This window comes from Sinohyriopsis cumingii, chromosome 6, assembly GCF_028554795.1.
Source record: "Sinohyriopsis cumingii isolate HCF-2022 chromosome 6, ASM2855479v2, whole genome shotgun sequence".
Lineage (NCBI taxonomy): Eukaryota > Metazoa > Mollusca > Bivalvia > Unionida > Unionidae > Sinohyriopsis > Sinohyriopsis cumingii.
Window position 1 is genome coordinate 72079791 of NC_142966.1, and position 26193 is coordinate 72105983.

General features: G+C 36.1%; 1 protein-coding gene across 2 annotated transcripts in view; it reads right to left on the reverse strand.

Moving 5' to 3' along the window:
* Window positions 1-648: 648 nt before the first annotated feature.
* Window positions 649-26193, reverse strand: part of LOC149797188 (forkhead box protein O3-like) — an 89734-nt gene continuing 64189 nt past the window's right edge. Inside the window, exons 2-3 of one of the 2 annotated variants that reach the window (XR_016421781.1) lie at window positions 12704-16657; window positions 649-12513 (exon numbers count right to left, since the gene is read on the reverse strand). Coding sequence is in view for 1 of the 2 variants with exons in the window: in XM_089961869.1 (XP_089817995.1) it covers window positions 15089-16657 (1569 nt within the window). In the remaining variant the exon portion in view is untranslated. Of the gene's footprint in view, window positions 16658-26193 lie in introns of both variants that reach the window. The other variant, XM_089961869.1, reaches the window with a different exon arrangement.

Genomic DNA, 26193 nt, shown 5'->3' on the forward strand with positions numbered 1-26193 from the left:
TTAAGAAAATCTGAAGTTGCCGGATTATGCTGTAATTCGTAACAACACTGCATAGCTACACCGTTTCAATGATGTTAAAAACAGACTCCTGTCTTCTTTCATTCTTGAGATTTGAGAACCTGTTATAAATTAGAACAATAGTGCTTCATGATGTCTGAAAACATCAATGGATCACTCTTGTTTCTTCCAAAATTAATTTTACTCCAAGATTAGCAGTAATTCTGAACTCATTAAAATCACATCTCCACTGTCCTACATGAAGATCTGACAGCGACTGCATAGAGATAATGTTCTGATAACCTAAGTTATTACCATAATCGCTAATGTTACCAGCCAATAGGATTCAGTCTTATATCGTTGCTGAGAAGTAGAACTGAAAAACATCAGTGAGTGCCTATTACCATAATCGCTAATGTTACCAGCCAATAGGATTCAGTCTTATATCGTTGCTGAGAAGTAGAACTGAAAAACATCAGTGTGTGCCTATTGACTGGATTTACTTTCAAATTTCTGACAGCTGCATTTCCACTGTCTAATTCAATGGTCACCAGAACATGACCCCTAAGCAGTAGCTGTAGATCTTCACCCAGGATACAGGAGATCTAATTTTAATCAGATTGACAGTAATTCTTAAAAAAGAACACACAATTGTTATGTATTATAATGGACATTTTATTGCATTTCATTCTTTACTACAAATATTCACTGGTCTAAAATAAGCCTTTGAATTTATCAGATGTATCTTTGATTGGATCTGATTTTCTATGCAGCGTGGACTTTAAAATCTAGTTAATGATACACATGAATAAAAAAATTAACAGCATTATCAGAACTCTAAGAATGACCCTGATAATGTAGTCCTTCCAAAGAAGCATCAATCTCTCTCTCTTTCTATATATATATATATAATATATTCTTGTACAACAGAAAATATATGATAAAGACTCTGAAAAAAATCAATTTCACACGGTACAGTTTGGATCAGATATAAACGAAGGTGTGTTCATCTCCAACAATTTTCAACATCACAGTTAGTAGATACACTTACATATATATATTAATTAACATCAACAGTGTACCCTTTCAATGCCTCCATTACAAAAGAGGCTGTTTTTTTAAAACAATTACATATACATAAAAAATGAACTGGCTTCCAAGCAAAGACTTGGTGAAAGGGCAATATGGGCCTCCAGTAACGGATGGCTGCCTAATGGTTAATCGAATTTTTCAAATTGTTGGTTTTAGTAACCTCCCAAAATGGTCATCATCTTAACAGTGACAACCATGTCAGAAGAACTGGCTTTGTTGCTTGAAAATAAGGAAATATGTCCTGCCATTTTATGAAGAAAATAAAAAGGTGAAGGAGTCAGTTTAAGATTGAAAAATGTATTAGCCCTATGGACTTGAAAAGCAGGCTACTTTAAATTGAGAAGGAAAAGGACATTTTTTTTTGTTTTAACCAGAGACTTTGCACGTTATTGATCAGTAGAATATGAACATTAAATCCAGAATGAAGATGAATCTATATTGCTTACAATAGCACCTTTATATGCCTGTACAATCCCAGATACCCTTCACACGGCAGAGATTGAAAAATTGTGTTCACATTGGCAACATGTAGTGTAAGGATCCCTTTTAAAGAGTGCCTGAGAAAAATTTGTAACAATTCTAGCAGCTGGTGCAAAGCCAGTTTTAGTATGTCCATTGATATCTACCCGTAGTGCTGAAACATTTGTAACACGTTATTTGAAAAAAACCAATACAAGTCCACAATAAAAACATTACCTGAAGGCTGCTAGTAAAAAATGTCCTTCTATGGCTGATGGCAAGACTGATTAGGCTGGTTGATGCCAATCAGATTTATCATTAGGCCAGTTGATGCCAATCAGATTTATCACTAGGCTGGTTGATGCCAATCAGATTTATCATTAGGCTGGTTGATGCCAATCAGATTTATCATTAGGAAGGTTGCTGCCAATCAGATTTATCATTAGGCTGGTTGATGCCAATCAGATTTATCATTAGGCTGGTTGATGCCAATCAGAATTATCATTAGGCTGGTTGATGCCAATCAGATTTATCATTAGGCTGGTTGATGCCAATCAAATGTATCATTAGAAGGTTGATGCCAATCAGATTTATCATTAGGCTGGCTGCTGCCAATCAGAATTATCATTAGGCTAGTTGATGCCAATCAGATTTATCATTAGGCTGGTTGATGCCAATCAGAATTATCATTAGGCTGGTTGATGCCAATCAGATTTATCATTAGGTTGGTTGATGCCAATCAGATTTATCATTAGGCTGGTTGATGCCAATCAGATTTCTCAGATGATATTCAAACTACCTTTTTCACGTTACAAAAATGCTTTAGTGTTGCAGTTGGAGACCAGTTTGCAGACTAGAAGCTTTTTAATTCTCACAATACCTAAAACACGTAGCATCAGAGCTTTCAAGAAAATAATGCAACTACTACGGTAACAAGTGTCACCGAATGCACAATAACACAGATCACTTTACTGATGTAATGTGGTGAAAACAGCCAATATTTACAAGACGTAATGCAAAAACATTTCGTAATTAACACAAGATTTGAGCAATTATAAAACTAGCTACATCTCAATATTGCCATTTATTATCTTAACAAGTCAGACTCAAACAATAACTCTCCTGCTATATTTTCATTTTGTCCCCTAATTGGAATAAGAATGTACAAAAAAAGAAAGAAAAAAGAAAAACAGCTTAAGAAACTGAATCTACAGAGCTTCTGATATAAGAAAGAAAGGGCAAGAACTCTTATGTAAAAAGATAATTAACATACACTTGTATAATTATAAAGATTACTGTTACATGCCATATTTGAGGTGAGGAAGAAAAACTGATTTTTCCCAGTCCGATCAACAAGTTGGAAATGAAAATATTATAAGCATTCATCTTCACTTGATTAAAAAGTTTTTATTAACAAAATCTGGCCATGGAGCTGTGGATGGTATTTTAGCTAATGAAGCAATATAATAATTCCCATCACATGTTCACACTTGTAACTCTAATTAGGCTAATTACCAAGTTTTCATCCAGTCAAATGGAGAAGCACCTACAAGACCCAAATATGAAAACTACTATTCAAGTATGTTTTGAAAAAGGCATGACATAAAAACTGCCACTCCAGTAGGTATGGTATGCCCATTTTCCTGCAAAAAGTATCCTCCTGTGCAAGCCAATTATATTTACATTAGGCATTATCTGCGTTTATGCTTATCCAGATCCACATGGGTCAAGAGCAATTCCTTATTATTATGCTGAAAACCATAATGATTTACAATTCAAGTAACGATCAGAACAGCTTGGCAGATTTAAAAAGCACATAATGTCAAAGTATATGGGTCTTTTTAGTATATAAAAAATTCTTAAGTCTCAGAATCATCTCATGTCAGGTCATTATTTCTTCCTTGTGGACCTGGGGATATAGACTATACCCAATGCACTCTCCTGAATGCCGAGAGAAGTGACCAATGGAGGCATACACCATGGTTACACAGGGGATAGTGTTCTAGACTTGTAATCGAATAGATGCAGTTTCAAATCCTACTGTTAAATAAGTCGACATGGTGTGTCCTTTGGTAAGTCAGTTTACACCAATTTGCCGAAGCACTAAATAACCTACTTGTGTTGCTCAGCCAATTAACACCGAATCCAACCATAAATAGGTCAATGGGGGAAGGGTGCAGCCATCTTCTTTTTTTTTATACCATAGTTTGATGGTTAAGGAAGCAGGAAAACTAAATAAATGGCACAGATGGCTATCAGTGTATGCCAGATTGATCTGCTAGCTTGTTGTCTGCCAGATTATTTTTGATAAAATAGCCCAACATGTTCCTGATGAATTATTGCTTATTGAGAAAATGATACCCCGAGGTTAATGAGAGTAGTCAGATAATAAAGCTGAATGCTGAGATATCTTCCCTTAATGATTTTAATCATGTCTGCATGAGGATTTATTCCATCTGACCTATCAATTCCAAGGAAACTACATAGATAGATTTAATTTTTTTTTAAAGCTAAATTGGAGACCTGGGTGGACAAGTGGTCTAAGGTGTTTACCTTTACGGATCACATCCATCTCACCTATGCCTGTGCAAGTTCAATCTACAGGGGTTTGGACAATGTGGGTATATGAAAAGCTTTCCAGTTGCTTCCCACAGGTCAGTACCCATTGTTTTCCCCCCGAATATACTGACCACCATGGATAGCTAGCTTGTAATGTGCTGAAAAATGGCATCAAACCCACAGAAGACCACAAACACAAGAGTCTAAGTCAGAGAAACTGAATTTTTTAAGTGTTTTTTTTTTTAATGTTATTAATACAGTGTAAAATAAGACCTCTCTCAAAAATGCAGACATTCACCATTAAGAACCAACACAATAATCTCACAAAAATGTAACATTACCATAACCCAATATATAGCGGCTGGATGTATATGGCTCATTACGATATGCAGTGTATATAACGCCAGAATAAATAAAATAAAGTTCATATTGTCTACCTTGTGAAAACTCATCACACTGTTTGAACTCATTAATATACAAGAAATGTTAAGAAGTACGTCACCACCAAATACAGGTAACAGTAAGTCTCCATCAATGGAATGAAATTTTGGGAAGTTTTAATTCTACCATGCTACAGATGTACCTGTGTCAACAAATTGTCTATTGGTCATTTTAATAAAATTCTTTACTTACTTGCTCTTTTTCAAATCTGACATATCAAAACACTAGATATCAGACCTTATACATATTAATTCAAGCTTCATAATCAGAAACACTTCTAAAATCAAATTCACACTGAATTCTATTTACAGATTCTATGCTTTCTTCCGTTTAGAAATTATCAATCGTACTAGCAGAAAATTAAAAAATAACCTGTGCAAGAATACGATTGACAGATTAATGTGGTAAGTTGTTGGAAACTGCAGATGTAGGTAAAAGCTGGTATATATATGTTCAGGTTTCACCTAATACCAATCAGCATTCTGAAACGTATGAACCTCATTTTTAAAAACAAGTACTATTAATTACTTAAACAGCTGGGAATTAAAACTCTTGGAACAAGAGTAACATAATGGTACAGCTGCTCCCATCAGGTTTTAATACAGCTGCATTAATAGGCAATTAGATTCTTTCTTTCTTGTCCCAATGATGAATTGTCCCTGAATATTGTTGAAAGATGTTGAACAATGCAAGTTATAATACAGAAACTACATTCCCTGCTTCAAGTGACAGCGACCATGACCTTTTGACCTTGACATCTAGGACTTACTTCTTTGTCAAAACATTAGTTCATCCACAAAGTGGTGCAGGTATGTGGTTTGTAATTCAAGTTATTAACAAAATCTATTTCCTTATTCAAGCAGCAGTGACCTTGGCTTTTGATCTTTTAACCCCAAAATCTTAATTTCTACCTTTCTTCCTAAACTAACGTTTCAAAAAGTTGGGTACAACTCCAGCTGTCATGCTGAAACCAAGATAAAGAATGGACAGCAAAAATCAAATATGCTCTGCCTAACAGTTTACATAAAAAAAATATTTGTCTTGAAAGGAAAAAAACCCCAAAAACCAAAAAACATTTTCTTTAACAATAGAATCTTAAACGTGAACAATTTTTATCTATGTTTCTGAGTGACAGTTAAATGTCAGAAACGTGTAATATCTGCAATCAGTTATTGTAAGAAAAACATAATCATGTGCTGAATTCTTTTATGGGCACTTTTAAAATCAGGTACAAGAATCCCCTGTAAGTGTTAGAGTTATTAATGAAATGTCAGTTTAACTACTACTATAGGTATGTTTTGGTGCTGTGAAGAGAAATTTTTTCCACTGTCAATATGACCAATGCTATGAGAATCTGCAGACTTTAACCTGCACATAAGGTTTATGAGCACAAATCCCGTAGACCAAAGAAATGGATATCAAAACAAGACATTGTGGGAAACTATGCCCTAATAAATTTGCTTTTTTCTACTGCTTTGTATTTGGTACTGCACATGATGAGTATTTGGGGGCTAATCAATGTTCTTTTATTTCCTGGGAAAATATGGAATATCATAATTCTTTCCCTTTAATTAACATCAACAAGTCTAGAGATAATCTGAAAAAATGGACAGAATGAATGAAAGGAAAAAGAACTGAGCATGTCATGTGTGTTACAAAGTGTATGTTACTACAAGTTCCTGATTGTTTAATTAAGATTTAAAATAAGGAAGAAAAATTACAGGTATTCAATAACACTGGTAAACCATTTATACATTTTGTCCACATTCACATACAAATATGTGATCTCTAGAAGGAAAAAAAAGTACTTATTCAGATTATTTACATCTGATACTATGCAATAATACAGATGATCACATCAGATTTGATACAAATATTGGTAACTTTATAGCTTTTCTGAGGATTGGTAACCTGCTTTGGGACATTTACTTATAGATTATGTACAACAAATTTTCAAGAAATAGTCAAATCAACAGTAATTTGAAATAAGGCAATCTACAACCATGACAAATTATCAGGCTTTTATTAAACCTGTCAAAATGAAGATTTAAAAATTTCTTTCCAAAATGTCAAATGAACAAGAGTCTTTTCAAGGGGCTGACACTACTAGTCAAAAACAAACTTCAGGAATCCATAACAAGTCCATTTTCGTATATACTTTATAAAATATACATTATTCAGTAATACATGATTCCCCTAATGGGACTGATGCTCTACTGGAAGAAAAGAAATTCCAGGAATTCAAGATAAGGACATTTCTTATTTTTAACTCAGCGTGTCCAAACTATTCTCCAATATTCTTCAGTGAAAACCGGACAGTCAAATCAGCTGCTATGCTGGGCATACTGGATGTCAGATTTGCACAATTTTCATTCAGGACAAAATCTGGTATCATGAGACATCTCCTCTTCAAAACCATATGTTGATACAGCCAATGATTTTGGGAGTAGAGATAATATTTTATGACAGCAACAATGAGGGTTAATCACTTTCATTTAGGATCAAGTAAGTGCCATAAGAACTTTTCTGATAAAAACCATATGTCAAAATGACTTTCCATTTAAGCAGGGAAAAGAAAACAAGGTGTTTAAGATGGCTACATACTGGGTGAAATGATCGCCATTTTAATTCAATATCAATATTGAATTAGTGAGTAAGGTTTAATAGCAGTATTTAAACCAATTTAGGAGGAATTTTGCCAATGAAATGAAGAACTATGGACAACTGGCCACCCATACACTTTTCTATGAACAGTAGAACTAAGAATCTGAAGCAAAAATAAAGCTTAAATCAAAATGTATAGTTTCCATCAAGTCTCATTCAGAAAACATTTTAATGTGTTCGTTTTTCACACATGATCAACAAAAACATTCCTTGTGTAAAAAGCAAACTGCAGCAAAATCTGTACAATTATGATGTATATTTGTATTAAAACAATTTAAACACATGAACTTGTACTCAATGATACTAAAGAGGTCAATAAGCGGCTCAGGCTAAATACATATATATATATATATATATATATAATTCATGAAAGAACAGGTGTATGTTCACAACAAATAACTATATTATTCTACAATCCATGCCAACCCATGCTCACTGGTAGAATGTTCTAGAAAAAAGAATATACCACTCTGAGACAATCCAAACCAACCCAAGCCCATTCACTGAACGATATAATGCAAAGAACATACAAATTTGAGACAATTCATGCTAACCCATGCCCATTGGTTGAATGATCTCATGCAAAGAACACACAACTCTGAGCCTGTTCTTTAAGCATAAAATGATCTGTGATTACATTCTGATAGTTAAATGATAACAAAACTTTTGAAACTGCATGGTTATGATGACAGAGTTTATGGGCATAATACACTGCCGTTATTTTATACTAATAGCCATCTTATGACCAGCTCTGTCTTCATAAACAAATTACAATTACAGCTGTTACTAAACCAATGCTGTTTATAAACAATGCTAAATCTGTTTTACACTAAAACGGTTGGTACATGTATACAGATTGGCCATGGTACACTATACTGTTCAAGTTTGCATACTGGCATGCTGTCATTTTATACTGTTACACACAGATCTATCTACCCAAAAGATCAGTTATTGTATGTATTAAGTGGATGTACAGCTTTGACAGATGAACTTCATTTATGCTGAGGCTCTAGATATAAAAGACTGATTTGTAGTGTATAGATACTATGCATGCCAGCAGATCTGATATTAGTTTTTTATTTTTATCGAGTCTTGTCTGGAACTGATTTGTCCCAGTCCCATAATGGCATCAAGAAAGATTTGCCATTCAACATGTATAATGCTACGTTAACAGGGTGTCTGCTGGATCATTTTTATACTTATACAGCAGCTTAGAAGTGAAGACACTGATCTAGCATGTCTAACCAGGAAGTACAACCTAACGTGGCGACAAATTAAAGCCAAGTCCAAGCTAGGAACATCAACAGAAAATACTGTTTCCATGGAAGCACCTTTCTCTTTGTCCGTTAAATATACATGTTCATGGGTAATGAAAGCCCCTGCACAAAGTACAAACCATAATGTGATGGCACATAAAGTGCCAGCATGCCATAGAACCAATATTGTTATGGTTGTTGTTGGGTTTAACACCATTTTTCAGCACACGATAGGCTATGTATGGTGGCCAGTATTAATGGTAGAGGAAGAACCCAGGTAAACCCCGGGAAGAACCACCAACCCATGAGAAGCTACTGGCAAGCTTTCTCACATACCCACATTGGGCGAATTCTAGACTCGAACCCACAAAGACAGAGGTGAGATGGCAGTGATCCGTAACGTACAGCGCTTTAGACCACTCGGCCACTCGGGGCCCCGCCATAGAACCAATAAACAGTATACCATGACAGATCTGGATCTACTTTAATACACAGTTTTGTGTGCTTTATTCACAGGTGGAAAGTCTCTAACAAGTTACAGTATGTAATATAGTATCAAAATTAAAATTGGGTGGAAAACACACTGACTTTCAAATAGTTGTCTGTACTTATCGTGATCTAAAATATCTGGTATGAACAGCAGATTTGGAATAAAACATACAAATCAATTAACACATACAAATCAATTAACAGGTACAATCAAGGCATCTTTTCACAGAATCATGAGTCTTTTAAAAATACTGGCACCCAACAGCTGTAACAAAAATTGAATTCAATGAGGAAAGTACTGTTTATACTTGCTTATAAGTTGAGTCCAACTGCAAACTGCTGAGATCTTTTGTTGTTGTGGGGTTTTAATGCCATTTTTCAGCACACGATAGGCTATACATGGCAGCCAGTATTAATGGTGGAGGAAGAACCCGGGAAACCCTGGAAAGAACCACCGACCCACAAGAAGCTACTGGCAAGCTTTCTCACATACCTACATTGGCTGAATCCGAGACTCAAACCCACACAGACAGAGGTGAGATGGCAGTGATCTGTAACAGAGAGCGCTTTAGACCACTTGGGGCCCGCCAAACTGCTGAGATAAAGATCTGCCAACACATAATCCACTGGCAGATCTGGGTCAGTGCAGTTTGTCAGTAGTTATCAGTAAAACAAAAATCAAATCCCTGGTCTGTAGGTGCAGCATGCAAGGCAGATCAGGATCTTTGTTGTTTGTAGTTTGACTCAACTTACAAGTGAGTTTATACGGTATACAATTTTGTGATTCTACTATCATTTCAAAGTTAAAGAGCCTATATTTAATAAATCTACTCATCAATGACAAGTTTAAGCACAATGCCTGACTTCTTAAGTACAAACAAAACAAACAGCAACAGAAAAAAATGGCTTACAAAGTAACTGATGATAAAACATTACATAAGTCTGAACAGTCTACAAAGAAACCCAAAGAAAACAGAAATCTGGTGGAAAACACATCAGCACATTATACACCCACTCTGTGTCTTCTATGTAGACTCTAGTATGAGACAACTGGCTGTGGGGATTTACTGACCAATGTGTCCCAATAACATCATGATAGGCAGTCTCAACAAAACTTTAATCTGCCGACTACATAATTTTCTTTTTCAACTGACCATGACTTCTGACCTTCAGACCCCAGAATTTATAAGTTTCTTTATTGCCATAAGTGCAAGCCATCCATAAAGTCTAGTCAAGTAATGTTCTCTTAGAAAAAAGTTGTTCTACTAAAACTTTTATCTAAAAATTCACAATGACACTGACCATTAACCTTTTCAACCACAAATCAATAGGACACTTTCATGAGTTAAGTGCAAGCTCTCCACAAAGTCTGGACATGGTCTGTTATGTAGAACTAATGTTACTGTGCAAAAATCATTTTGCTCTTTGTGCCACAAAGACTCTGACCTCAAAATTTTGAAGTTCCTTTCTTATCCTAAGTGCAAACTATTCACATAGTTTGCCAATTGTAGACAATAGAGAACAAAAGTTACTGTACAGAAATCATTTTATTTCTTCTAATCAGTCACCCCAACTTTTGACATTTTTATCCTTAAATTGTACATGTTTCTTCCTTAGCCTAAGTGTAAACCATTCTCAAAGTGTAACTGAAGATGAGTGGCTCCAACCCCATGTAGCAACCAAATAAGGTCATGAGGACATTCTGGAGAGTCGCCTTAATTTTGTTTTTTTTTGGGTGGCAAAACTTATCAAAATGTGGAAATGGGGTCACAAGCAACGTTCCCTCTAAGCTGCACGTGCGCATGGCCACACAGTTGCTCAGGCATCCCCGTGCAGCTGAATTGTTCTCCGCACCGCAGATCAAAATGACCAAATATTCAATCCAACATTGATACTCAAGTCACCGTAATGCTTGCACAATGCAGCGCGCATAGCGCACACATCTACCATTCGCTTAGAGGGAACGTTGGTCACAAGTCTCAGAAAAAACAATTTTTTAGGGTTGTGACCAAAAAAGGCTGAGAACCACTGCTGTAGATGGTGGAGAACTCAAGTTACTGTGCAGAAACGAAATTGGTAATGTCTGGATGGATATCATCATAACATAATATACTCCTCCATATAACAGACATAAAAATGGGGACATGACATAAGCAGTTACAGAATTAAAACGAATATGGTAAATGATGAATCAGATGAACAAAATTGTAAATGTACATGATCTTTTTTTCATTTTTGTTGTAATTTAACACAACCAATGTCATTTGCACAAAGAAGTTCAGTTCATGCTATTCACTGCATTGTATAAGATGCCACTGCAAGCATAGTGTAACATAGATCTCTTCCTCCCTTACTAGCCATAAGAACGATTACAGTGTATACTATTCAAATGACTAATTATAAATTATGTTCCTGGGCAAGGTACTTTACTCCCATTGAATCTGTATTAAATAGTCACTGATATACTGTTGTGCTATTAAACATCAATTAACCAACCAGTTAACTGATTCACATAGAATATGATTGGGTCAGTGCATGTACAATTGTATTTAATCATATATATATATATATATATATATATATATATATATATATATATATATATATAATGTTCTTCTTGATCTGTCACTGTAACATACACTACTCTTTCTAATCTGTCCTGTTCAGGTAAAATTATCCTTCCTGATCTGCCCTTAATATACACTATACTACTTATCCATTCCTGGTAATAAACACCCTCCTTCTTAATCTGTCATTGTAACATACGATAGTCTCCCAAGTTACCAAATAGCATTACTGGCAAACAGAATTCAGTTTTCACAATCTTTCACATGTCGAGCACATTTTCTGTACTTTATAATGCGGTGTTATGTGCTTTTGCTTTAAGAAATTATTCTCAAAATTCTGTCAAAATTTGTGTGAAATTGTATAAGTTTAGCTCGGGATTCACTCTCTGAACAGACCTTCAGTTCACCTGGTTTGGTTTAGTGCTTTACAACACAGCAATACAAGTAGATAATTTAGTGTTGAGGCAATTGGAGTAAAGTGCCTTGCCTACGGACACACCAGAGTAGCTGACCCAGGCTGGTCTAATGGTAGGACTCAAACCGACATCTCTTTGAATGTGAAGTCCAGGACTCTAACCACTGAGCCACCATGGCTTCCCTCCAGGTAGTGAAACTGGATCACAGGTTTTGCATTTACAATGGGTTCCACTGTTGTATATTATACAGTACAATCATATGCACAGGAACTCCTTCAGGGATAGTTAATATTTATTTACACCCAGGAGTTTGCATAAAGTGTTTGGGATATAACTAGGTTGGCACAAATTTTTCTGAAGGAGTGATCAAATTTTCCCTTAAATGTCTGATGATTCTGTATATTATAATAAAGTTACTTTTAGGAATTTTCTATTCTGGATCTTGCATTTATTTAGCTTCCACTGTACCCATCATCCACTATAGTTTGTCTGTAATAATTTCCCACTTTCTCTAAAACTTTTCATGCTGAATTAACTTACTCCTGAAACTTGCTCTCCTTAGAAATTTAACACCTTTCATGACCAGTGCAACTTCCTTAGAAATTTAATACATTTCATGACCAGTGCAACTTCCTTAGAAATTTAATACATTTCATGACCAGTGCAACTTCCTTAGAAATTTAATACATTTCATGACCAGTGCAACTTCCTTAGAAATTTAATACATTTCATGACCAGTGCAACTTCCTTAGAAATTTAATACATTTCATGACCAGTGCAACTTCCTTAGAAATTTAATACATTTCATGACCAGTGCAACTTTCAAAATATGTTACACTAGCTGTCAGCAATCACTTTCGCTGGCAAAATCAGATCACGACAGGATAGTTATTGAAAATGTTATTCACCGAATTGTTAATTTTAATTAAAAGGGATCGCTGTTTTTAAGGTTTTTTTTATTGTTGTTGGCAATTTTGGCAAGCACTAGCACCAAAGTTAGAGTTACACCAAATCTGCATGCTCAGTGAAATAACTGGTTTGGTTCAAGAGACTTTCTAGACGAAGTTCAAAGATGCCGGCCTTACTGTATTTCCTATCTTAATATTACACCCCACATAATACCTATTTTTAAATTTTTATTCATCTGATAAATGCAAGAAAGATGGTTATTTACTGTATATAAAAACTTTTCAATCAAGACCAAATGCAAACTGTACCAACCCATATCCACTGTCACACAAAGCAATACGATCCAGGTCTTTTGTATTTCTTAGGATCAATTAGCAGAAAATACAATAATGATCCTGATCTGCCTGCACATTTTGTACCATCAAATCAGGGTCTGTGTTGTTTGCAGGTGGATCAAATTAAAGAGCAAGAATAAATGGTACTCTATAATCTTACAATAGTCACCTCACAAAATCAACTGTTTCATTTTTTAATTCGCTGTCTTGACACTCAAGAAATCTGGACTAATTCAATGCTGCATTTATTCTCATTCTTTTTTGTTTTACAAATAAAATGACGATTTCCCTTCTGAAGCCTCTGAATCAATGTGTCAGTCTGAAGGCAGAAGACTACCATTATTGTGGTTGGCTCAGTTTGCATGCACATGTACGAGATGCAGTTATGCACTAATTCATTTCATGAATAACTGCCAAAAAAAGTTCTTTCTCTCCATAAACCCATTCCAAAAAGTTTTTTTTCTTCCCCTTTCTCCAAGCAATTTGTTAAGAGAAAGTTAAAGACCAAATGTAATGAAAAAAAAGTTGAAGTACATGTAGACAAAGATATGATTTGCCATTAACTCATTAACCCCTGGCGCCACATTTATGCATCAGGAGGTAGTACCCTATTTCCAAGCTCTGTAGCATCAATGTCATTTAAGATAAACCAAAAGTGGGCAGCATTACAGAAATGTAGACAGATGTAGCTCTTCAATGATACCAAATAATCTTTTCTGCTCCCATTACAAAACAAAGAGGAAAATGTATTTTTTGAGACCTGATTTATTTACATCGAAAAATTTGCCCGTTGTCAATACTAGATTTTGTGTCCGGATTTCTTTTTGGCCGGTCTGAACTGCACACAGACAGGTGAACATTTGCAAAATGCTGGATAAGTTGGGGATATGGGGTAAAAAGTGGCCAGGATACGTAAATGATGGATCCAATAAGCACTATAAAAAAAGGAGCGCTCCAACTTTTACCTTTCTACAAAAGCATCAGCGAAATAGCCAATGTAAAATGGCGTTTCTAACACAACTAGGCACCAGGATAAACGAAAATCTCTTGGAAGCTGATGTATTTTGATGTATTCACATGTAACCCCCAAAGTGCATTTCATAATCCCATTTCAGGACAATATGACAAAAATCTCCAGGGGTTAATTAAATGAGTTTAGTAATGTTCCAGCAATTAGGATCTTTGCAGGTCCATTTCAGAAGTAGCTCCAGTGATCCAAGAAATAGTATAATCCTACACCAGCAATTTGACTATAAATCATACGTGGGCACCTCTTTCTCCACCAGTTACTTGCCAAAAAGACCGTTTCTTTTTAACACTTCTGGTCAGTTAGATGTTTTGGGGGTAATATGATTCTTTAAAGGCTACTTGCTCTTGGCCTGTATGTAAGAAAAATCTGTCCAAAGGAATCAACCCATACCCCTGCTTAAGCCATTAACTGTGAGAAGACAAATTCAGGGTTATGCTGGTTCCAGTTTAAAAGGCTATTTGCCAAAGCTTGCACAATCTCAAAATACTATGTCCTCCATGATAAAAAGATCTGGTCAAGCCACCACTTCTTCGTAATCAGTAACACAGAAGTCCTGAATATCCTGTTCTCCCTCAAACTGTATGTGTCCATGTCAGCTTGGGTGATGATGAAGAACAAGACCACTTAATAAATGATTAACTTTTTACCTGCTGAAACCATTTTCATATTTTCTCTGTCAAAGTACAAAGAGCGTGGAAAACATCAACTATTTGGGTCCATTTATTTTGGGAGCTTACATTACGCTGAAATTGCAAGGCATATATCATCTAGGGAGAAAATCCATCACAATTTGCAAATGCAACTTACAAGGTAGGCATACACAATCATATGAAATAATTACACTCAAGTCTGTGGACACTAATGCAAAGTATCATTATCGAACAAGATTTTGACTGTTTGAAGAGGTAGCATTCCCTGAATTGACCGAATCAAAGTTGAAATCCAGTGTCTCTTCCATGCTCAATTCCTGTTGCAGCATTTGTTCAACTTCAAAGTCAGGCAATGGCAGCAAGTTTTCTGTGTCTATTTCAGAAAAAGCACTACTGGTTGACACTAAAGTTTGGTCACCAAAAAACTGGTCTTGAGATGTAGAAATATGCTGCTGTGACGTTGGCCCATTCATCAGGTTCTGACTCATCATGTTCTGCTGCGAGCTGCTGCTGATGTTATTCGAAGGCCCCCGATTGATACCAGAGTTTGTCATGGAACCTTGGTTCATGCCAGTATTAGTCATTTGAGTGCTAGTGTACTGCACAGGAGTGAGTGTTGTATACTGTTGGTGCCGAGTTTGATTTGGCTGTTGTTGATAGGGGGAGCTAGTGGGGGACACTTTCTGTGTAAGTGCAGCTCGAAGGAGAGAGTCATTAGGTGCCTCCAGACACCGCTGTAGTATAGACTGTGATGTCTGGTGTGGAGTAGACTGGCCACTGGCAGAACCAGTGCCATACTTCTGCTTGTGTGGCTGTGGTGACAGCTGTTTGTTTGACTGGGCAGACTGTGGTCTCTGTTGGGCATAGCCCCCAGGACTGGGATACCCTGAGGGGCTGATTTGTGGAGATCGACCAGGGGAGACAACTTGCTGCTGCTGCTGCTGGGTAATGATACCAAGCTGGCTGCTTTGTTGTGAATTGGAAATCCGATTCATCAATGGACTCTGCTGACCAGTCATTCGGTCCTGATAGACGGGATCTCCATACATACCCATGGCACCGGATATACTCATGTTGGAATAATTATTCTGAATAGACCTCTGATCCAGATTCATTACAGATGTCTTCTGTTGATTTTGTTGATGCTGCTGTACATGGTCTGAATAAGATGGAGGGCAAATAGTTCCATACGAATCATCATATCCACTTTGATTTGAATATTGTCCGACCGTCCCACCCGACATATGTTCCTGTTTTATGTTGCTACCAAGCATTTCCACGTCTGTATCAGCAGACAAACCACCAGAGTCTCCTAACTTCATAAAAGTTTCTACAAGGTCCTCAGTAAAATTACATGTTTCTGACCCGTTAAAGTTTCCTTCTAATTCTGAGCCCCAAGGAATGGGTGACATTGGTGGAACTTGATTATCATGAAGATCTGGCTCGATACCTGCTTGGATTGGTGAAAGACGGCCACAACTACTGGCATTTGAACTTGCCCTCGGCCGGAACTCTGGACTGAGCTGATATGTATGTATAGGACTCTCGAGAAAATCATCATTAGACATGCTATTATTGTTTTCATGTGCTTGTGCACACAGAGCTTCAACGCGTTTTTTGACTCTACCTCTTTTCTTTTCATAGCTTTTTGTCTCCATGCTACCAGCTCTGCGACGAGGAGCTTTACCAGGCTTAGCATCTGGGTTGATGACCCACCACGAACTTTTGCCTGTGCCCTCATTTTGAATCCTCATGAACCGACTGTGCAGAGACAAGTTGTGCCGTATGGAATTCTGAAAAGATGAAAAAGGAATTTAATCATCTCTAATTATCTGAAAAATTTAAGAGAATTTCTTTTTAACTATAAATTATCTTGGCTATTAAAGACATATAATCAATGGGCAAAGTATGCTCTCAGGATAAACCATTTAACTTTCCTCAAGATTTCTTTTTTGGGGGGGGGGGAACGCGGAAACATTCCTGGCCTCTAAATATTTTAAATTATTTATGCTGTGTTGTTAAGAAGAAAAAACTGCATTCATTAGTTGAATAAATTAATAGTTATCTTGTTCCGGTCAAAGAAAAAAAAATATCTTAGTGCAAAATAAATTCCCAGGTTCCAGGCCCCAAAAATTAAATGGCCTGTCTATCTGAGTACTGAATAACATCTGATTTAAGTCCAAGACAATATTAAACACGTACCATGTCAAAAGGATTTCTTTAAGGAACACATTCTTACAAATCCATTTCAGTCAAATCACGTGTATTTAACTTCATGTATGTATGGTGAATGACATATAATAGTTAGTTTTGAAAGTGCTATGTTAGTTCAGCTGTTCAATATGAAGTTCAGTCTGTGATACAGAACAATGAATTGCACATTTACTGAATGCTCTATCAGACATCAGTGAAATGGAACAATTTTGCATATGTACCATATGTATCAAACGAGAGAAATGTTTAAACTTCTAAAACAAATTAAAAAAAGACAGACATCTTTTCATTATGTTTTGCCTTTTGTGTCTGCATCAAGCATAATAAACACAAACAAAATTAGTCAAGTTAATTGACTCAGGCTCTACTCAAGGCTACATAATAATAATATTCATGTCAATTCAACGAAATTGCAACCAAAAATAGCCTGAATGTGCGAAATCTCACATCATATCTGCTAGCAATATGTTAATTATCCCCTACCCCCTCATTATTAAAAAAATGGGGGCGAAATTTACCCCATCAAATTTCATTTCTCAAAGACACTAAGATTATACAACAAATAATAAAGAGTGAATGATGAGAAAGATCATGGAAAACAAAATTGATATAAATACATGTATCCAAAATAACCAGTCACATGGTACATGCATTCTGTAACATGATTTCTTACCTCAATAAAGTACATGTATATGCAAAGATGGTTTTGGCATTTTCATGACCTATACAGGTGTCAATTAAGTAAACACATATTAAGGCCAAGCCCTGGATGCCCTAAGATATAACTATAAAAATAAATACTATTCATGGGCATTTAAATTCTATTATGGACAGTACACCTTTCATAGGTTCCGGTTCATGGCTGGGCTAATTTTTTGAACAAGTACAATATCTATATTCAGTGACACTATTTACAGGAAGCCAGAAGCAATATCTAAATCAGGAAATAGCTTGTATAAAATAATGTCATATAACCTCTAATGTCTAAGAGGCATGCCTGTCTATTTTCCGTACAAAACCAATTTAGATTAACAGAGTTGTGAGGGCTCTGGTATATTAATTTATAATAGCTCTTTATTCAAAGTGATGTACATCTAATTTCAGTCAATTAATTCCAGATTGTTAATTCTTTGTGAAAAGAGTATTTGCTTATTGCCTTTGTGGGTTTGGGGATGCAACATGGAAATAATGTGCCCCCTCCCGCCCCCCAGTATTCTGTAAAAATACAACTAATAGAGGCAGGAACTGCAGTGGCTCAGTGGTTTACATGATAGTACGATGACCAAAAAGGGTGCTGGTTTGAACCCCACCAATCAGCATGGGTTGCATAACATTATTGGGCTGGGCACTTTACTTCTACTGGACTAACCTATTTGTGTTGCTGTGTCATAAAATACCAAATGAATTGGCTTCTTCATGACCAACCCAGGGTGCCAGCCTAAAAAAAACTGGTTCAAAAATAAGGTTGGGCTTATTATCAACAACAAAAATTGCCTTTACAAATGCATGTATTAGCCAAAAGTTTGTGCAAATGGCCATATTATCAGATGAACATGGTATCTGCCTGTATATAGCATGTGGTCAGCACAGACTTTTGCCTTCTGATGCAAAACTGTGCCATCCATGAAATGGAGTATACATCTGCTTACAATTATTCGGGTCCAACAGCAAGCAACTTAAAACCCTGATCTGTTGTTGCATAATGTACAAGCAGATCATGGTCTGTTTTTTGTTCTACAAATTACTCCAAATTGCAGCCACCATTTCTGTCAGAATTTGGATAACGATGCAGGGTCTTCTTTTTTCCAGAAGGAAAGTGTTCCCTCTCTATAACGATGTTCATGGTACTATACAAATGACCCAAATTACAATAAAGGATGTTCCACCAAAATAGGGTATTTACTAATTTCAATTTACATTATAACTGGTTCTTGCAAGTCAAGAACTACAATCCAATGGATGATTTGGCTTGTTGTTACGCCACACTGCAATTCAAGTAGGTTATTTTTTGCTGAAGCAATTGGAATACAGTGCCTTGCCCAAAGAAACACCATGGTAGATGACTTAAGCTGATTCAATGACAGAATTCAAACCACCACGATCAAAGCACCACCAAAGCCCCTACAATTAATGGAATTTTGTAGATATGATGAAACAAAATTTGAACGATTTTCAAGATTCATTCCACACCTGCATTTTCACAGAGGGGACTTAACTGAGGAGTCTAATATCCTACAATATCAAATCTACATCCTGTGGAATCTGCTTAATGAGTAACTGTGGGGCAAAAAAACCCAACAATATATTTAAAATAATCAATTAACATGCTATATTTTGTATGCAAGCATACAGATCATTACAGTTAATATGAGACCACCTTCACCTTTATGTGACCCCTTCTCCTTAGTTTGGTAATTGGTTAACTGTGTATTATCTGATACACAGTAGATACACTGCAAGGCTTTCCTATGCTGGTGAGCCAACTTCTTTAGCCTGAAGAAATTTTCTTTGAATAAAACCTGGAAGCTTGCCAAATATTCTAAAGGTATTGTTGTCTATTGCTGATAGATAAAATCACTTAAGAACAATACATATATATATAATCCTTAATCCTTTGAAATATTATACCCACAATAGGTACAGTCCTTGAAGTTTCGAGTCCTATTGTTACCCACCAACTCAACATGGTCCACAGAATGCTTCCAGCAGTACAGAATGTAGTCACCAGTCAATGCCTGGTTGTGTTTTGTTGATTGTTTTAAAATAAAAAGTTTAAATTCCAGCAATAAATTACAGGCAAGTAAAATAAATTCTGACCCATAAAGCATGATACTATTTTCATTCCAAAGAGTAAAGATCAAGGCCATATTATCTGCTAGTAAGCCTGTAAATGTTGATCAATGGTATATTTTCTATTAGTATAAAATGTGAATTCTACTTGGATTTATTCTCTGTGTAGAATATAGAGTCTGTGATGCATCTTTACCATTTACTAATATTTATTAATGATTCCTGGGTTCCCCTTGTATATTTGCACCTCTCACCACCTAATAAATTTTACGTCTCATTGTTTTCAATGGCAAATTAAATGGAAATGTTTATCCATTAAAGAGCATGGGCTACCATAGTTTCTCTTTTCATAGTCCTAAAGACTGTAGCATATTAGTGTTATGTCTACACACACCCCTCCCTCGCTGGCAGAGTAAACAATTCACTGGATTTAAGATATGGGTCAAGATGAAATACCCCTAGGACAAAATCGCCCTTTTTACAAAAACCAATCAGAAAATGAATGACATAGTACATAACCCACTCACCCAGTCTAAAGTTTAGCCCTTTTAAATTTTCAAACTATCACAAAATATGCATCTCTGTACAGTATATTGGCTTGGGCCCTTTGAACTACTGTGTTGGCTTCCCTTTAGTAGTTAAAAGCTGTATACTGTGCAGGTTTGATGCTGGCTCATAACATACAAGGAGATTAAGATGCCTAATGATCATTTTGATCTAAAGACTAATTGCACATACACGAGCTTTGTCACCTCACTTTCACAAGTACAGAGTTTACTGTATTTGACCATTATTGTAATATTTTGGGAAGCACGTCAAATCTAAGCCATACTTTATCGGATAAACATGAAATCCTATAATTAAATTAAATATGAGGTATACTGATGTTATGTCACATTTTTTCTCCCCTCTCATCCAGTATATTTCTGACAGTTTACAAAATTTAAAACCTGTGACAGGGGGAGGGTATTTACTCTTATCTTTCAATTTGTTCGTAGGATTTTTTTCTATGGTGATTATGTCTTCAGGGGATTTTGTCTGACACCCATAAGAAGCACTACAGTGCACTTGCTGTGGTAACTTTATGCGAAAAATATAGCAAACACGATACAATATGATATATTGACTGATATATCAAGGTTCTTCTATACCATGTTTCTTTATCAACATCCTGTGTTACACACTGTCTTTTCAACAGCACCTGAATAACAATGAATAGAAATGATGATACTGTAAACAATAGGACTGTTAAGAATTCTGAGATCATTTAATTACCTTGCTAGCGAATTTGAATTTCATGTGATTTAGCAGGTTTAAAATTGTTCCTTTGTTAGCCAATTCGTCATTGCCTAGATGTAACTGACATTTCACCGTGTAAAATGCTGCCAAACTCTATAGGTAAACAAGGAATATTCACTCATTTTCTATTCAAATAGTTGCCAAAAATGTATCCATTATTCATTTAAACTCCACAGTTGATTGATATGTATAGGCTTTGTGAGCTTTAATATGAAAACCCTTGTTCTATACCATGCTTCTTTATCAACCTGAAATGTGATCTTTTCAAAAGCACCTGAATGGCAGTGAACAGAAGTGGCAATGTGACTATTCAAAACCACCTGAATGGCAATGAACAGAAGTTGCAACGTGACAATTCAAAAGCACCTGAATGGCAATGAACAGAAGTGGCAATGTGACAATTCAAAGGCAACAGAATGGCAGTGAACAGAAGTGGCAATGTGACTATTCAAAAGCACCTGAATGGCAATGAACAGAAGTGACAATGTGACAATTCAAAAGAACCTAAATGGCAATGAACAGAAGTTGCAATGTGACAATTCAAAAGCACCTGAATGGCAATGAACAGAAGTTGCAATGTGACAATTCAGAAGCACCTGAATGGCAATGAACAGTTTTAATGTGACAATTCAAAAGCACCCGAATGGCAATGAACAGAAGTGGCATTGCGACTATTGAGAATCTTAACACCATGGTCATCTTGCAAGTGGAATTTGGAATTTAAGGTCAATTAGCAGGTTTGACATTGTTCCCTCGCTAATTCGATGCTGCACAAATTATATTTTACCTATTTTTTCAAATCATTTTTTGCAAAATGCTGCCAAGCAATCATATATTCAAATACTATTAGCACATTCCCAAAAAATTATTCTATTCAAATGTTTAGTTATTTGTGTCAGTTCTATCTTGTCATTAAAGTCCACTTTCTCCCCAGAAACAATTAGCATAAAAGTTGTTATAACTGCTCCATCTAAAGCTCAGGTTACCTCTGTAGGGATTTTCACCGCCAAATAAGAGATAAGCCTCTTTACAAGTTAGTTCATTCCAAGCACCACTCCGGTGGCCTAGTGGTTAGAGTGTCTGCCGTGGATGCAGGAGGTCGTGGGTTCAATCCCAGGCCGAGTCATATCAAAGACTTATAAAAATGGTACTAACGGCTGCCTGAGCACTAGGTGCTCAGTATTAAGAGGTTAGTGTTAGGACTGGTTGGCCTGGTGTCAGGATAATGTGACTGGGTAGGACATCATGCTACATGTCTGTGGGATGATGCCCCAGTGCTAGACATCACTAAAAACTGCCACACTGCAAACATCGTATCTATATGACTGAAAAATTGCTAAAGCTATGTTAAAAATCCAAATCACACACACAGTTCATTCCAATGTTACAGTATTATCAATCTACACTCCTAGCTGCATTTAGTATATACACCAGTAGTTTCTCATGACACATACTGTAGTCAAGTGCTGCAAGGTAAAGTGAATCCAATTACATCGAGGCTCCTTTGGAAAAATGAACACAACACTTGTATGAACCTAAACTGCACCTTGAACGATACTCAATCACAAGAACTGAGATAACCACACCTACTCGTTAGCAATAAAATCTAACTTGCCACTATTGGAGTTTTAGCTGACAGTGATCAAGTTTGCATCAAGTCAATAAAAATAATGAAATTATCATAAATTTGTTTTGTAATCAGTAGATGGTGTAAATATCCAATTTTCTAACGATTTGGACTAGAGCGATTGTCCTCCACATCCCACAGCAAGTACACCATATATCAGTGTTTCCCAAACTTGTAACATTTGTGTACCCCTTTTATCGGCACATTGGTTTTATTGACATACCTCTTCTCTGAGTGCAATGTTTTTTTTAGTGTGTTAATTACTGCTGTGTACCCCCTTAAACAATCTTTCACATACCACCTGTAGAATACCACTTTGGGAAATACTGCTATGTCATTATACAATGGTTTACATACTGCCATGGACAGGAATGGCTAGAGTGCCTCCAGAAATGTGGGATAAAGCAAACTGACCAGTGTTGTGTCTTGATGTCACAAATTTCCCATAATTTTGTGTCCTGTGTCCTCCAAATTTGTCCCCTTGCCTTTCATCAAGGAAAAAAATAACTACAGCAACCATTTTCTTTAGTGCAAGTCCAAATGCATGATCCATGTCTATGTTTGTATTAGCAATGGCTGCTTAAGGTGATACAAACTTTACGATGGCAATTAATATCCTTATTAAACAGCGTATTTGGCAATCTAAAGATATAAGATTTGTGGTTGTCGGCTGAGATGTAGTAAAAGGTCTTCAACGGCCCCTAGAGTAAATTTCTTTAGGGGCTGAAGTCACACCTGTGGCAACAATTTTTATATTTTTAAAAGGGTAGGTACTGTAAAGGTCAATTTCAGCCCTTAATCAGATCCAGACGAAACTTACATGGATAAAAATGTATCTCTCTCTTCCTTAAGATGTATTTCGTTTGTATCAAGGACTGGTTTTAATAATGGAAGGCATCCATTAAATAACTAATAGTTTTCTTCTCCATTATGGTACCTATATTCGTTGATTATAGAAACACTGGCTAAAAAGCACCCATAATATGTACATCCTAAATTGTGCATATATACTGGGATGGGGGTCCCAAGTGGCCAAGTGGTCGAATGTGCTCACCGTTCTGGATCACTGCCTTCTCACCCCTGTCTTTATGAGTTCGAGTCTCAGGCTCGGCTAGCGTGGGTACGTGGGAAAGCCTGCCAGTAGCTTCTCGTGGGTCAGAGGTTCTTCCCTGGGTTTTCCAGGGTTCTTCCTCCACCAGTTATACTGGCCGCCATGTATAGCCTATCTTGTGCTGAAAAATGGCATTAAACCCAAGAACAACAACAACAACAGCATATATGCTGGTCAATGATAAGTCAAACAAAATGATTTTTGTTTTGCAACATTGTTTCAATGATGTGTATATTTCCACTAGGTTCACTTGATTAATTCAGATACATTAATTTGTGCCACCTTCCCTTGACTTTATTATTGAAATCACTATTGTGGAGCAATCAATTAGAACTCATTACTATCTCTTTTTCTTCTTCTTCTTCTTAAATACAGAGCATTTAAACAACATATCTCAGTGGTTAATATTATCAGGCTATAGATTTTCATTGTGGAGAAATTCATGCCATATTATGGATATTTATTTTAAAATTTTCTATTAAAAGACTTGGAAAGTAAGGATGGTCAATTGTGAATACTGGAAAACCACAGCAATTTATCTTTATAGAATGCATTTTGTATTCCTGAACCTTGTACTGATGCTTCGACTGAGTACAAAATGCTAGACATACAGAAACTCCTATTCAAACCTGAATATTATTGCTTTAACTGCAAACCATACAGGGGTATTGGATTCATCTCTTGTACGAGATGTACACTACAATAGGTATGAAACAGTATAATGTAACTTGACCAGGGTCCTTGATACAAGGAAACTAGTTCCTGCCTCCCCAAAGTTTGGAGTACACCATCTGGTTTCATGTTAAAGAGAGATTCACAAGAAACAAGTTATTTTCAAAAAAAGCTTGGAACGAAAATGTGGAATAATCCCTATTCAAAATAAACAGCACCCGCCCTGACCCTACAATGTACATACATGTAGTTCTCTTCCAAAGTAAACTGGCCCATGTGCATTTGACAAATAATAAGCTGACATCCACATTAACAGTACCCACCCATTGATAATAACCGATTTCAAGTAAATACAGAAAAAAATGTGCAAGATTTATGATTTCACTGTAGCTATGTAATGACTTCAAAACTGGAATAAAATATACACTATGGAAATATAATGAACTAACTTTCTGAGGTAAGATGGGGGGGGGGGGGGTAATGTAAGGCCATGGGGAAAAAATGTTTCCTATTGCACTGGTTCTAAAATTAGGGTAGGAAGGTCTTCTTTTTTTGTTCTTTTTTATTAAAAAAAGGGATATGTATTTAAAGTGATTTTTTTAAACATGGGGCAAGTACCAGGATTCACAATGAGAAACAGGGCCAACTGGAAACACTGATTTTTTTTGGGCCTAATGCAATGAATGTCAGAAAATAGTTCTTTTTTCCCTTCTGAATTCGGAACCCGACTGATACATAAAGGTTTTGTTGACTTTGAATTAATACCTATTCTATCTACATCATGTTCATCCTCAACATGATGTGCAATATTTGATTTTTTCAAGAGTGCCAGAATGGCAATGAATATGGAAATACCTTTTGAATCAGAGTTTGAATTTCGGATGATTTAATGGGTTAAAAATTGTTCACAAGTTAACAAATTTAGTCTTGCATACCTGGTAGTTTACATTTTGTTATTCTTCTTTGATAAAATGCTGCCAAAGCAGGTAAATAAAATAATAAATACCAGTTTTCTGTCTGAATATTTGCAAAAAGGTACTCTGCTTTCAAGATTTAGTTATTCATTTCAGCTGTCGGTTTTACTGGGAATATCATATATGTAATACTATTACATGGCACTAGAATCTATGACCATAGCCCACCTTATAAATGGGGCCTTTGTACACTAAGGCACCTAATTGTGGGGGAATACTATTACATGGCACTAGAATCTATGACCATATCCCACCTTATAAATGGGGCCTTTGTACACTAAGGCACCTAATTGTGGGGGAATACTATTACATGGCACTAGAATCTATGACCATATCCCACCTTATAAATGGGGCCTTTGTACACTAAGGCACCTAATTGTGGGGGAATACTATTACATGGCACTAGAATCTATGACCATATCCCACCTTATAAATGGGGCCTTTGTACACTAAGGCACCTAATTGTGGGAGACCACTGTACATAATTACATCTTGGCATAACAAGGGAGTTAACTTGTACCTTACTTTCTAGTAATCAGATGATGCAATAGTATGACCTTGACTTCTGGCAATTTTGTGAAACTTATCTAGTCACCTGACAGTAATCAAACTGAAAGTAGATAGTATGAAGGATACAAAGTA